General features: G+C 46.5%; 1 protein-coding gene across 1 annotated transcript in view; it reads right to left on the minus strand.

Moving 5' to 3' along the window:
• Positions 1–14,820, minus strand: part of CALCRL (calcitonin receptor like receptor) — a 54,084-nt gene that overhangs the window by 21,430 nt on the left and 17,834 nt on the right. The window contains exons 6-7 of the mRNA XM_048486347.1: positions 5,079–5,205; positions 1,405–1,558 (exon numbers count right to left, since the gene is read on the minus strand). Coding sequence (XP_048342304.1) covers positions 1,405–1,558; positions 5,079–5,205 — 281 coding nt within the window. The remainder of the gene's footprint in view (positions 1–1,404; positions 1,559–5,078; positions 5,206–14,820) is intronic.

Raw genomic sequence — 14,820 nt, forward strand, 5'->3', positions numbered from 1 at the left:
CAGTGACATCAGGGGGAGTCACTGCCCAAATAAGGAGCTCCCTCTGCAGGGTTTGATGAAGCCCAGCCAGCCAGGGTGCCTGGGGGTTCCCCCTTTACCCTCCGAGAAGGAGGGCAGCAACAAACAGTTTCCGGGCAGCAGGGAGGTTGTCCCGGCCCGCCGCCAACCTCCTTGTGATGGTTAGAAAATGGTGACTCGCCTATAAGCCGAGGGGGCTTTTCTCAGCCTCTAAACAGGGCTGAAAAACTCGGCTTATACGCGAGTATATACGGTAAGCCGACATTGGAGATCAATGGCCTGCCATCTTCAACACCATTTCCCAGCTGAGAGATTTCTTCGCTCTGCGGACAAAGTGGATCAAAAGGAACTGCTGGAAAAATAAACCTTGGATTGACCTCTTGCCCCAGGCATGGCGAGACTTCTTTGAAAATAAACAGCCATTTCTATATAAACACCTCCAAGACTGGAAACAATGAATAATTGCCCCTTAATGCCTTTCCATAATAGAGGACTATTTTCTCTAACACAAAGGAGGAGCGGCTTCCTGACTGAGCGAATGTGCGGGGCTTCGCTTTTCGAGAAGATAAGGCCGTTGCATCAGCCGTTAGCCGCTCAGAAACTCAACTGAGATAAAAGTCTGTCCCCCTGCTCAAACAAAAGGGTCAAATTAGAATGTTCCGTCATTTATCTTTGATTTTAATTTCCCAACCCCGAAAGCAAAGCTCAGGAACAATTTCGAGATCTGGCAAGATCAAGGCCTCTTTGTCTGGTGGAGGGAGGGGGAGGGGAGGGAGGGGAGAGGTGGCATGCAAGGGAAGGGGAGGGAGGGAAGGGAGGGAGGGAGGGAGGGGTGGCATGCAAGGGAGGGAGGGAGGGGGCCTGGCATCTGCACATGGCCCACCCACCCTAGTGGAAGGAGAGGGAAGGGAGGGAAGGGGAAGGGTGGCATGCAAGGGAAGGGGAGGGAGGAGTGGGAGGGAGGGAGGGGTGGCATGCAAGGGAGGGAGGGAGGGGGCGTGGCATCTGCACATGGCCCACCCACCCTAGTGGAGGGAGAGGGAAGGGAGGGAAGGGGAAGGGTGGCATGCAAGGGAAGGGGAGGGAGGAGTGGGAGGGAGGGAGGGAGGGGTGGCATGCAAGGGAGGGAGGGAGGGGGCCCGGCATCTGCACATGGCCCACCCACCCTAGTGGAGGGAGAGGGAAGGGAGGGAAGGGGAAGGGTGGCATGCAAGGGAAGGGGAGGGAGGAGTGGGAGGGAGGGAGGGGTGGCATGCAAGGGAGGGGGGGAACAATTCGAGCAAAATGCTCTTGCATTAGAAAAGCAAACAGTGGCTTGCCTTTGGGCATAACTTGATATACTTGATTGAGAGAGGGTTTTTTTTAAAAAAAAGGAAGACAGCCTACCCCATCCAAGAAGGTAATACCATAGCAGGTGCTGTTTCTCTGCAAATACGGCTACCACAATGAGAGTGTGCAGGTAAATGCCTTCGCAGAGCATCCAGAAGTAACTGCAAACCATTAAATAAAGGTGAATAAATTGAGCCACTTTGCAGCCAACCTAAAGAGGAGGGAGAAAAGACCACAGGTTTTACACGGCACACCATTTAGGGGCATCTTCCTAGGCTACGGATGAGCGTCAACGGAGACAGCAGTACTTAAAACGTGAAGCAGCAACATTGCTTCTGTAAACTACCAATGAGTTAAAAAAAAATTTCCTTTTCCAAATGTCATGTTAATGTCACATTAATTATTTAAACTAAGCCTGGCTTTAGACATTTGATACATCAATGTAAATCAGCAAATGAGTAACAGGAGGTCTTTGACCTTCCTATCAGAGGTGGGATCCAGCAGGTTCTCACAGGTTCCCGAGAGTAGGTTACTAATTATTTGTGTGTGCCGAGAGGGGGTTACTAATTGGTGATTTTGCCACGTGATTTTTGCCTTAGTTACGCCCCTCCTCTCAGCAGTAGCGCACAGAACTTGAAGCAGTCTAGCAGGAGGTGCACCGGCGTGTGTGGCAGCCTGCGCCTGGGTGCATTCGTTTCCCGCCCAAGGACCAGCGCAGCGGCTGCGTCCTTGCCACAGCCCCGCCCCGGAATGCCCCGCCCCGGAATGCCCGGCCACACCCTGTCGTGCCCCGCCCAGCCCCATTGGTGCTACACCACAGTTTGAATCCCACCACCATGGGAACCTGTTACTAAAATTTTTGGATCCCACCACTGCTGCCTATACTCTGAAAGACCTGGGTAGAATCCTGAGAACCCCAGTTCTAGCAGAGGTGTCCCTAGGAATAAACCTTGCTTTTAGATTTCTAGGTAAAGCAAGGCTTATTCTTCCTGACCTCTGCTTTACTATCATTGTCAGGCTCCATCTTAAATCGCTATCAATCCTAGATTTTGTTTCACCCATGATGTCATGCTTAAGTCAGCCTTTATAAATCAGTGGAGATCTATGAATTTTTGTAAATAAGGTCTCCAAGCTTGCTATGCAAACTTGCCACCTTCTGTATTATAGTCATTTCAACACACGGACAGAAAATTCAAAATGGTGACAGGAAATAGCTCTGGTGGCTTAGCAATTGTTATGGCAGGAAGCCAACAGAGAAGAAGAGTAGAAGAAGAGTTTGGATTGATATCCCGTTTTTCTCAGACATAAGCAGTCTCAAAGTGGCTTACAAATTCCTTCCCTTCCTCTCCCCTCAGCAGACACCTTGTGAGGTAAGTGCGGCTGAGAGAGTTCTGAGTGAATTGTGACTGGCCCAAGGTCACAAAGCAATCTCTGGGGCTGAGAGAGTTCTGAGAGAACTATGAGGGGCCCAAGGTAACCCAGCAGGCTTCATGTGGAGGAGGAAGAATAAAAGTTTGGATTTATACCCTTTTATCTCGACCATCTGCAGTCTCAAAGTGGCTTACAAACTCCTTTCCTGCCTCTCCTCACAGCAGACTCCTTGTGTGGCAGGTGGGTCTGAGAGAGTTCTGAGAGAATTGTGACTGGGCCAAGGTCACTAAGCAATCTTTATGTGGAGGAGTGGGGAAACAAATCCAGTACACCAAATAAGAGTCCGCTGCTCATTTATTTTTATTTTATTTATTAATTCCACTTTTATACCGCCCTCCCCCAAAGGGCTCAGGGCGGTTTACATCACAATAAAAAGCGGATAACAAAATAAAATACTAAAATTCGAATCAGTTAAAAGCAGCGCTCCTAATTCATGATAAGTTAAAACAGATGGCGTTCAGCCATTAATTCCTCAACTCCCCTGAGAGGGGAACAGCGGATCTTAGTTGTTAATGGGCACCTATCAGCAGCCGGCCTCCCCAAAGGCCCGGCGGAATAACTCAGTCTTACAGGCCCTGCGGAACTCATGTAGGTCCCGCAGGGCCCAGACAGCTGGAGGGAGAGCATTCCACCAGGCAGGGGCCAGGGCCGTCAAAGCCCTGGCCCTGGTGGAGGCCAGCCGCATCATAGAGGGGGCGGGGATCTGCAGTAAATTGGCCTCTGCCGAGCGCAGAGACCGATGTGGGACATATGGGGCCAGACGGTCCCTGAGGTACGAGGGTCCCAGACCGCGTAAGGCCTTAAAGGTTATTCCTTACAAATCAGAAAGACAGCCAAGTGCATGCTCATGTGGAGGAGTGGGGAATCAAGCCCGGTTTTCCAGATTAGAGTCCACTGCTCTTAACCACTACACCACGCTGGCTCAATGGACAACAGCTTCTGAGGAATAAGTGGCTAGGAAGGGATACTGGAATCTTCGACAGAAGGATATCAGCTCCCCGATCTGTGTGGGGGTCAGAAAAAGCACATTCGCACTGCCTATCATTCCATATAAAAACACGTGCACTTTGGGAGCTAGATTAATAAAATGGAATCTCCATTCTATTTTGTCTGAACAACTGTTATGCTGAAAGGGAGTTACTGATATGATATTACTGAGAGAGTTTCATATCACAGCATGAACTTGGGTCTCCCCAATATTAGCATGATACTCTTACCACTATAAAACTGGATCTCAAATATACTATCTCAAATATACTATCAAATACACTGTTTCTATTTCAAAAGGAAATCAGGCCTAAAGCCCTGGGAAAATATGACAGCAAGAACCTAATAGGATTACTGGATGACTTAAGAAAATAGCAAGACCACAACAAAACAATTATTATTGCAATTTCTATAGCTTGTCTGCTTCTGGAAACACTCTGTTCAAAACAATCCAGGGTGTCTACTGTGTGCTCCTTAAGTATATTTAGCTAGCTAGTGCCTTCAAGGAATGCATGAATGCTTTGTACTGTGTTTTTATTTCAGACTTTGATATGACATTTCACTTTCTGCAAAATAAAGGTCCTCACTAATTGCTTGTTCTAAGTCTTTGGAAGTCAGTTTCTAACTCAAAAGTACTGATCAGGAATCCCACACAGTAGAAACTCCTGGTTGTTAGAAGGCTAACACAGTTGCTAGGATATTCTCAAGTAGATAACAGGTAAAGAGTCCAAATACTCCAGACTCTTCTCTAGTTCACTTGTCCCAGAGGAGAAGAATTTCAGGGGGCCTTTCCCCACTTTTCCCTCTACCACAGTCGCTGCGTGCTACTCACTGCGCACGTCATCTCTGGCGCGCGCTCTGGCTTCCCCACAACCCCGCACTCTGCGCGGGGTCGTCAAAAGGCGCCATTTTCTCCAGTGCCAGGAATGACGCGCGCTGAGGGGGCGTGACAGCGGCAGCCTTGGGGCGGCTGCGTTGTCACCGCCCTTGTAGTGGGGAGTGCCCCGGGACCCCGTGCTACTTGGCCCGAGTAGCGTGCAGCGGAAGGTAAGTGGGGAAAGACCCAGGAATCATTCCTAGCTGCAAAAGAGGGGTGAAGAAGTCCCTGTCTGCTGATGGGGATCTCTTCCTGCTACACTACTGGAAATCCCTTCCTGCACCACTAAGGGAAATCTCTTCCATCCGCAGAGATTTCGCATGGGATACAAGCCAGCACCTTGTGCAAGAAATTCTGGATCCATGCAAATTGTTGTACTCATCCCTACATAATATTCCTTACAAATCAGAAAGACAGCCAGTGCATGCTCACTTACGGGATTGGCTGCGACCAATTGCTGGTTGTTCGCAACTCCGGTGAGACTAATAATTGTGACAATAGAGTTGCACACAAACGAAAAAAAGAGATTCTTATGCAATGTGATCCTCTGGCAACTCAGGCTCCTGAGAATAAAGACACGAGAGAAAGTTAACAGGTAGAGTCAAGAGGAAATCCAACAAATTCATCTCCTTTGTGCAAACCAAAGTCAAGTATAATCACTTGAGAATGGGGAATGGTCAGTTGAGCTCACAGGAACTTCCCAGATCTCAGTATGCTTAATATACTAGTTTCATGGTCTAATACACATCAGACTACCATGAAGAGAAACTATATGTTTATTCAGAGGCGTACCTGGGCAAACCTGAGCCCTGGGCAAAACCTGAGTTGGATGCCCCCCCCCCCCCATGGGCAGCCACCCCACCATGACCCCAAAATTTTTTGCACCAGGTCATTTCTAAATCATCATCACATTATAGAAAATGCCCCAACTCACAAATCTGAACACAGCAATGGTGAAACACACAGGTTCTTTGATAGACACTGGTGAGATAAAAGGTACGAAAGGCTGAGCATCCATGAACTGCAGTACCTGAAAGGGATTAACCCAGTTCAGGGAGTTACATTATTAGTCGCAATTGCCATATGGAACCTTCACGTTCAAAGGCAGGATGCCTCTCAGGGAGGCGAGGGCGTGGAGATGGGAAAGCGGACCCAATTAGTAACCCCCTCTTGGCACACACAAATAATTAGCAACCCACTCTCGGGAACTGGTGAGAACCTGCTGGATCCCACCTCTGTGTTTATTGGAAGAAAATGGAAGGAGGAGCAAACGCCACTGGGGAATCTAACACGCAACTATTTTTAAAGTTCATTCATTCATTCTACTCTCATCCCCTTCTTTCTCAATAAAAGGTGACAGCTTTATAATTATCCACCTCAACAAAGGATAAGCAAGTAACAATGTTCAAGGGACACAGCACGGAATAACAACCCTGGACAGATCCAGCAAGGGTGGCCGATTGAAGTGCAATCTCTGCTGCTCTCAACCACAGGCGAGGTGCGAGCCCTTTACTGTCTGAGGTTTTGCAGGGCCCGAGGCCTGGCTCAGAATCATGATGAGAAGAAGAAGAAGAAGAAGAAGAAGAAGAAGAAGAAGAAGAAGAAGAAGAAGAAGAAGAAGAAGAAGAAAGAGAAAGAAGAGGAGAAAGAGGAAAGAAGAAGAAAGAAGAAGAAGAAGAAGAAGAAGAAGAAGAAGAAGAAGAAGAAGAAGAAGAAGAAGAAGAAGAAGAAGAAGAAGAAGAAGAAGAAGAAGAAGAAGAGTTGGATTTATATCCCCCTTTCTCTCCTGCAGGAGACTCAAAGGGGCTGACAATCTCCTTGCCCTTCCCCCCTCACAACAAACACCCTGTGAAGTGGGTGGGGCTGAGAGAGCTCCGAGAAGCCGTGACTAGCCCCAGGTCACCCAGCTGGCGTGTGTGGGAGCGCACAGGCTAATCTGAATTCCCCAGATAAGCCTCCACAGCTCAGGCGGCAGAGCTGGGAATCGAACCCGGTTCCTCCAGATTAGATACACGAGCTCTTAACCCCCTACGCCACTGCTGCTCCTGTGGGAGAGTCTGTGGGAAGCCAGGCCAGATGAAACAGTCAGATCAGGCAAGGAATGCAACACGCTCACCCATTTAGGCAAAGAAGCGACACTCTCTGACAGCTGACACCAGGGCCCTGTGGGACCTTAAACAGTTTTCCAGGGTCTGCAAGATGGAGATGTTGCACCGGCCTTTTGGTTGAGGCAGCTCACAAGTCCTTTCTGTTCCGTCTCGCCTGCCTCAAAAATCTTGCACCCACTCCTCCCCATCCCAACGTTTTAAAAAATGGGAATACGGTACGTGAGCGGGATAGAGTTGAAAACAGACTGTAAGCTATAGGGGTCCTTTGGATACCCAGCCGATCGCCACTGGCTATATTTTTTAAATATTTCAGGGTTAGGTTATTAATTTTGTGTAATTGAGATTGTGTTTGATGTTTTTTAAGTCATGTGTGTAAGCTGGAAAGGAAGAATGAGGGCAAGACTAAACAAGGAACAAGGAACAAGGCTGGCCAAACCCCAAAAAACTTGCCACGCAACCGGAATTGCACAAGGAAGTAACTAAGGATCCTAGAAAGAACACCTAGTGAATGATTTGCAACATACTTTGGCAGCATATAACAATTTTTGAATGATGGAAATAAGTACTACCGTGTTTCCCCGAATATAAGACAGTGTCTTATATTAATTTTTGCTCCCAAAGATGCGCTATGTCTTATTTTCTAGGGGATGTCTTATATTTCTGTATTCGGTTCGTCGGGCATGCTTCCAAACAAAAACGTTGCTACGTCTTACTTTTAGGGGATGCCTTATATTTCGCACTTCAGCTAAACCTCTGCTATGTCTTATTTTCAGGGGATGTCTTATATTCGGGGAAACAGGGTAATACTATACATGTGCACTGAAGAGGACGCACATGCACTGAAGAAGATTAGTGAAAACGCACTTCAGCGCGCAGGCGTTTTGCTGCTGCTCCTTTGAACCTTGCTGCTCCTTTGAACTTGCACAATTTGGCGGCAGGTTGCTGTTTCTTGAACCGGTGCCTTTTCCATGTTTTCCATTGGACTGTGAATGAAATATTTATAGAGGGAGAACCTTATGGACTCATGGAATCATTCCTGATTATGTCATTTTGTGAATATTGCATATATGCACTTTAGTCATTGTTGGTATTAACACTTCCTTGTGCAATTCCTGTTGTGTGGCAAGTTTTTGGGGGTTTGGCCAACCTTGTTCCTTGTTTCATGTGTGTAAGGTGCCCAAATCCTGGCTTAGACCGGGTAAGAGTGAGGGTATAAATACTATAAACTAAACTATACTATGTTTTGGTTGCTCACTCGGTTTGGAAGCCAGGAAGCTGTCTTTTTTGAGATTCCTGTTTGGTTGTTGGGCTACCCTTTCTCTTGTTTGCGGGGCAGACATGTCTCTCTGGTTTCACCAGGGTGGTCTCCCCTCTGGGTGAGGTTCTCTTGTGAAATGTTATAGGTTAATTGGCTGGCTGAGTCATTGTTTCAATATTCTTTTGCCGCACATCTTTGGTATCAATGTGGGGAACATACCTCCATTAGAGAGGGAACAGTAAAATGACTGGGAGGGGCAGTTTGGCCAAAATAGCACAGCTGGGGTGGCCCAAAAAAGAGGACGCTGTCTTGCGACACTGAATATTTTATTTTATTTTTATTAGATTTGCTATCCCCGCCCTTTTCCAGCCAGAGCCGGGCTCAGGACGGCTAACGCACGTAACAATGCAATACAAAATTCCATGTGAAATGTAGCAAGCTCATAAAAACATTAAAACTACAACCTCCACATCACTACAATTTCTGAAGAAGGTGACAACAAATTGAATCACTTCAGGTACCATTTCCTGATCCCAAATCCTGCCCATCACCAACAACAAACAAGACCAGCAAGGAAAAGGGGAAACAGACTCAACCCTAACTGTGTACACACTATTCACAAGGGCTAAGTTCCAAAATTAAAATCAAACAAACATTTATTATAAGGGGTACACAAACAGGCAAATTAAAAAGTCTGGGTCTGGAATACAAACTGCTATCTTTACAAAAGCTATAACAATCTAACATACATGGCTGATGTCAATATCCAGTGACCAAACAAGACCATATACATTTCAACTTCAAAGACCTTCCTCGGTGGTCTACCACACAAACGTTAACAGAAAATCATATCTTTTAATCATAACCAGGCGTTGCTACCTCTTATATTGTGTGGTATGATGTAGATACATAAGCCGTTTGTTCCTGATTGCCAGCTGAAGACACACATTCCCAGCGGTTTTTAATTTGCCTTTTTGTTTACACCTTATAATAAATGTTTGTCTGATTTCAATTTTGTAGCTTAACCCATGTGAACAGCAAACAAGATTCAGATGGCGAAACTTCCTCACAGCAGCGGCTGCCCGTAAGAGGAGCAATAATCCCGTACAGTTTAGAAATGACCACTGAGCCACTTCTGTTTGAGAAGAAGAAGAAGGAGGAGGAGGAGGAGGAGGAGGAGGAGGAGGAGGAGGAGTTTGGATTTATATCCCCTCTTTCTCTCCTGCAGGAGACTCAAAGGGGCTTACAATCTCCTTGCCCTTCCCCCCTCACAACAAAAACCCTGTGAGGTAGGTGGGGCTGAGAGAGCTCCGAGAAGCTGTGACTAGCCCAAGGCCACCCAGCTGGCATGTGTGGGAGTGCCCAGGCTAATCTGAATTCCCCAGATAAGCCTCCACAGCTCAGGCGGCAGAGCTGGGAATCAAACCCGGTTCCTCCAGATTAGATACACGAGCTCTTAACCTCCTACGCCACTATGTGGTTGCCACCACTATGTGGTTTTTGTACCTCTATGCAGGCAAAGAGACAACACAAGGCAGGATTTGTAATATCAGGTTTTATTCTTCCGTGCCTCTTACGGTCCCTGCTCTACTTTCTCCTCCAACTTTTTTCCTCCATTCCCCTCTGCTTTCCCCCCCTCTGTGCGGAGGACCCTACTCTGCCTGGCGACAGACTACAGTCTCTCTATCCATCTAACAGGGAAACCTCTCAACTTTAACAATGAAATAACTTGCAAAACAGCTATTAAATCACTGTGGCTTTCCCCCCCCCCCCTTCGCCCGGGCCCTTTGGGCGGTGTATCCTTCCCTCCCCCCTAACCTGGGGGTTGGTCTCCCCAGATGATGACTCTCCCCATTGGCCCAAGGGGCCAAGAAACCACCGTGCCCACAAAGCACTGGGTATATGGGGCAGCCCTTGCCCACGCCACCCTCCTCCTAGCAGGCCTCCTTGCCTCCCTTCCCCGGTCTGGCTTGAGCTTTCACACCCTCCCTCTATCTCTCCATTGTTGCTTCACAGGGAGAGAGGAGTTTCCAGGAGCTTGCCTTCTGGCTCTCTCCTCCTGTGGCTCCTTTCACGAGGGAGAGGTGTTTTCACAACTTGTGTGAACGACTCCCTGCACCCTCTTACTGTGTACAGGGTGGAGGGACCAGCTTGAAACCCTGGGATCTTAGGTTCTTGAAGGGGGTCTGAGGCTTCTAGGGTCTCTCTTTCCCTCCCTTCCCACTCTCCCACCCATTGAGCCTGTCCCTTTCTCCTTGTCTCTCTCTTTCTCACACCACCACCCACATTCCCTGCTGCTGCGGCAGCTCCAGACTTGCCCTTTCCCACTTCCTTATATACCTTCTGCCCTCTCATTCCTCTCCCTCGTCCCAGCTGCTTCTCCAGCCCATCTTCTACAGCTGCCTCAGCTGTGGGCTTGCTGGGCCTAAGCCTCCTCTCTTCCCTGCCTTCCCCTTTGAACAAGGCTTCTGAGGCCTTCACCCTCCCTGCAAGAGGCTCCTCTGCAGCCTTCCCAGCTCCCGCAGGGCCAGCTGATGTGGGACTCAGTGGGGTAAGTCCGGACAATCACAACAGTGGCCCCACCAAAGGCTCAAATCCATGGTCGATTCTGCACAAGTCCCTGAAAACATTTGCAAAACGTTTTCAAACTCTCCCTCCGTTTTGTTCGCACTCACCCTCTCAAAATAATTCCTGGCTGCCATTTTCTGCTTCTTCAGGGTTTTTTTTTAAAGCTCCATGGATCTAATGCTTCAAAGCCTCATGCTGCAATTCTTCAGGGGCCGTGGCTTCGTAGCTACGAAGACATCCCCCCCTCACAATTAAAAAAAACAACCAACGAAAATAAACAGGTGAGATGACGGAGCGAGCTCAGAAAATGGTGCCATGGATCAAGTCCGGGGACTGCAGAAAGGCAGGGGAAACGTCTTAAAGAGATCTCACAGCAAGTGAAAACGTTTTGAAAATGTTTTTTTAAAAAGAATTGCTAAAATACAGCATGTACTTAAAATATTTTTAGGCTGGAAATAAAAAATATTTTTAGGCTGGAAATAAAAATATTTGGGCTAAAATATTCCTCGAAACAAACATTTTATTTCCTGCCTGAAAATGTTTTATTTTGTGCAGAATGGACTCATGTCTAGCTCCCCGTTGATGGCTCAGGCTATGAGCTTCTAACTCAGCTATTAAACTTTCCTGAGGAATGGGTGCTTTCCTGCGCACGGTGCCTCCGGATTTTTCCTTGCTAAAGTCACATCCCGCTTCCCAACTTAACCTAATTCTGCAAGGCTTCCTCATGGAAGCACCTTTCAGGCTTCTCTTCCGCCCTATCAGTTGCCCAAGGACAGTCCTGACCTCTGACCTCATAACCACACTAACCCCGTGACCTTATGTTCACAACTGTTTTTTTCAGCTTGAACCAATGAAATGCTGAACCAATGAAATGGTGAAAATGCTGGGACTTCCGGCAGAATGGCGTTTCACTCTGGTTGAGCCCCCAAGTGCTCCCAGACTACACGTTGCCAATAGGGGCTATTTTGCGGGCTGTAGAGCAAGTTTTTCGTAGCTCTCGCCTCCCCAGATATTGGGGGGGGGGGTTAAATTTGACAGATGGACGGGAAGGGTCTGGATTTTAGAATCAATGAGTTGTTTTTAAAGACCCATCACTGGAAGAGCAGGAACTGTCTGCCCCAACCTCTTAAACATTATCCCGTCTCCTAAACTCCGGACTGTTCCTCATGTAGGCCTAGTGAGTCATTCCACGAGCCGACGTCAATGAACTTCCTGATATCCACTTGGAATTGACTCCTCAGTTATGGATATGCTTAGAGAACACTTGGGAAACTATTTTTTTTTAATTGGCCCAATGTGAAATTAGATTTTGTACATGGACAGAAAGTACTTTTAAGTCCTCGCTGAAACAATATTCATTAATTTGTGTACAAAAAGTCCAAAGACTTCAAGGAGGAATGTTTTTGGTTTCACTGTACTTTTTTTAAAAAAAAGGGGGGATAACAGCACATCTGTTTAGAAAGCTTTTGCAGAAGCTAAACACTAGTTTAGCAAACTTCCCAAATCAGGGTCAGACAAGATCAGAGTCGGGAATTACTCAGCTCCTCTATGTTACATGGAGACTAGAAAGCTTTCCAGATTTGCAAGCGGTTCCATAAAGGTTTAGTAAACAATCACTCTTTGAGGGTATTTGCTAAAGCTTTGTAGGGGCTGAGATAAGCTTCTAGGATTTGGGCAGTAAAAATGGACATGCTAAGAAATGGGCATAATCTGGTTTGGGTCTACCATAGAGTTTCCATGGACAGAAGGATAGAGCACAACTCCTTCCCTCCTGCTGGAGCCCCAAATTTCTCCCAAAATGCTGCTCTCTAGGGACAGGGAAATCTCCAGGAGCTGAATATACACTGCAAGAGAACAGAAAAGCAAAGTTGTGCTCCGCAGTTGGAAATGCTGGAACATCTGGCAGAATGGCATTTCACTCTGGTTGAGCCCCCAAGTGCTCCCAGACTACACATTGCTGATAGGGGCTATTTTGCAGGCTGTAGAGTTTTTCATAGCTGTCGCCTCCCCAGATATTGGGGGGGGGGCTAAATTTGACAGATGGACTGGAAGGGTCTGGATTTTAGACCCACTAATTCTGAGAAAATCCGGAATCAGCAGTGTGAGCAAACCATTGAACTCTTGGAAACAGCTTCCCCCTTTTCATCGTGTTTTTCCCTCGATAGTCTTTCCTTTTTTCTCTCTTCTCTCTTCCCTTTTATCTGTTTTATTTTTCACAGGTGGGAATGTTGTAGTGGATCTAAGCCTCCCAATTCACATGAGAAGTTATTGAAGAGATAGAAAAAGTGCAGAGAAGGGCAACGAGGATGATTGAAGGATTGGAGCACCTTCCCTATGAGGAGAGGCTGCAGCGTTTGGGACTCTTTAGTTTGGAGAGGAGATGTCTGAGGGGGGAATATTATTGAAGTCTATAAAATTATGCATGGGGTAGAAAATGTTGACAGAGAGAAATTTTTCTCTCTTTCTCACAATACTAGAACCAGGGGGCATTCATTGAAAATTCTGGGGGGAAGAATTAGGACTAATAAAAGGAAACACTTCTTCACGCAACGTGTGATTGGTGTTTGGAATATGCTGCCACAGGAGGTGGTGATGGCCACTAACCTGGATAGCTTGAAAAAGGGCTTGGACAGATTTATGGAGGAGAAGTCGATCTATGGCTACCCATCTTGATCCTCCTTGATCTCAGATTGCAAATGCCTTCCCAGACCAGGTGCTCAGGAGCAGCAGCAGCAGAAGGCCATTGCTTTCACTTCCTGCATGTGAGCTCCCAAAGGCACCTGGTGGGCCACTGTGAGTAGCAGAATGCTGGACTAGATGGACTCTGGTCTGATCCAGCAGGCTAGTTCTTATGTTCTTATGTTCTTAAGTTGACTTTGGAACCTCAGGAAAATGATGCTCGATTCATAATGTAGCTGAGCACTGCAAAAATAGCCAAATTTGGATTCTGAACCAGGTCATTATGAACCTTGGGTACCATCACTACTGGGGACAGATGGTGCAGAACCTACAGCCTTAGCATGCAACGGTATACTGAAATGGCACCCAAACAGCAGACAGTTCGAAATTAATAGTGAGTAGAAAGAGAAAAATGAGTCATTTATAAATCAAGCTGCTATTTATCCATGTGTGAATTGAACAAAAAAAAATGTTCATGCCACTATGTAAACGGCTATTAAATCTGAAGACATCAAAGAAAACTCAAAAACTGACTGCAGCTGTTCTTGCAAACAACAAATCAAAGGGAAAAAACACACACACACTTTCTTCTAAAACATTTTTCACCAAGAGGGAAACTCAGTATTTACACACACAAAAATTCAACCAAATGTTCAGCTGAGTTTTGTAAGGGACTGGAAAGTAAATATAGCTCAACAACCTTCCTCAAATGAATACTGGGGTTTCTCTTTCAGTTGTTCTTTCTTTGGCTCTGTCGCCTCAAGGGTGGAAATACATGGATGTTTCTTAGCTGAATAGGGCAAGTTTAAGCCACTACAATAAGGCAAGTTTAAGCCACTACAATAGGGCAAGTTTAAGCCACTACAAATTCTAACTTTAAGGAAGTGGGGCTGGCTTCTAGTAGGTAGTTTAGAGAATGATCCAACCAAATACTGGGATATGTTGAATATTGCTTATTACTACTGAAACTTCACAATAAATATAGGTAGAGTCACAGATATTGCAACAATGAGAAGAACTGATTATATGATTTAAAAATCATATGATTTTCTTCCCTTGAAGAAGAAGAAGAAGAAGAGTTTGGATTTATATCCCCCCTTTCTCTCCTGCAGGAGACTCAAAGGGGCTTAAAATCTCCTTGCCCTTCCCCCCTCACAACAAACACCCTGTGAGGTAGGTGGGGCTGAGAGAGCTCCGAGAAGCTGTGACTAGCCCAAGGTCACCCAGCTGGCGTGTGTGGGAGTGCACATGCTAATCTGAATTCCCCAGATAAGCCTCCACAGCTCAGGCGGCAGAGCTGGGAATCAAACCCGGTTCCTCCAGATTAGATACACGAGCTCTTAACCTCCTACGCCACTGCTGGACCATAAGTCTTAGATAGAGTTGGTAGATTTTGTGCAGCCTCTAGACTCTGCCATAATTCTCTATCGAGCTAGCCAATTTGATTTGTCATTTTTATATCATCCATGTATCAGTTTTTTTAATGTAAACATTTCGGGTACTGTATGTATTCTTTGGTTGGTCTATGACTATAACAAACCATCCATTCATTCAGCTGTGAATAA

Source organism: Sphaerodactylus townsendi, linkage group LG02 (genome assembly GCF_021028975.2).
Source record: "Sphaerodactylus townsendi isolate TG3544 linkage group LG02, MPM_Stown_v2.3, whole genome shotgun sequence".
Classification (NCBI taxonomy): Eukaryota; Metazoa; Chordata; class Lepidosauria; order Squamata; family Sphaerodactylidae; genus Sphaerodactylus; species Sphaerodactylus townsendi.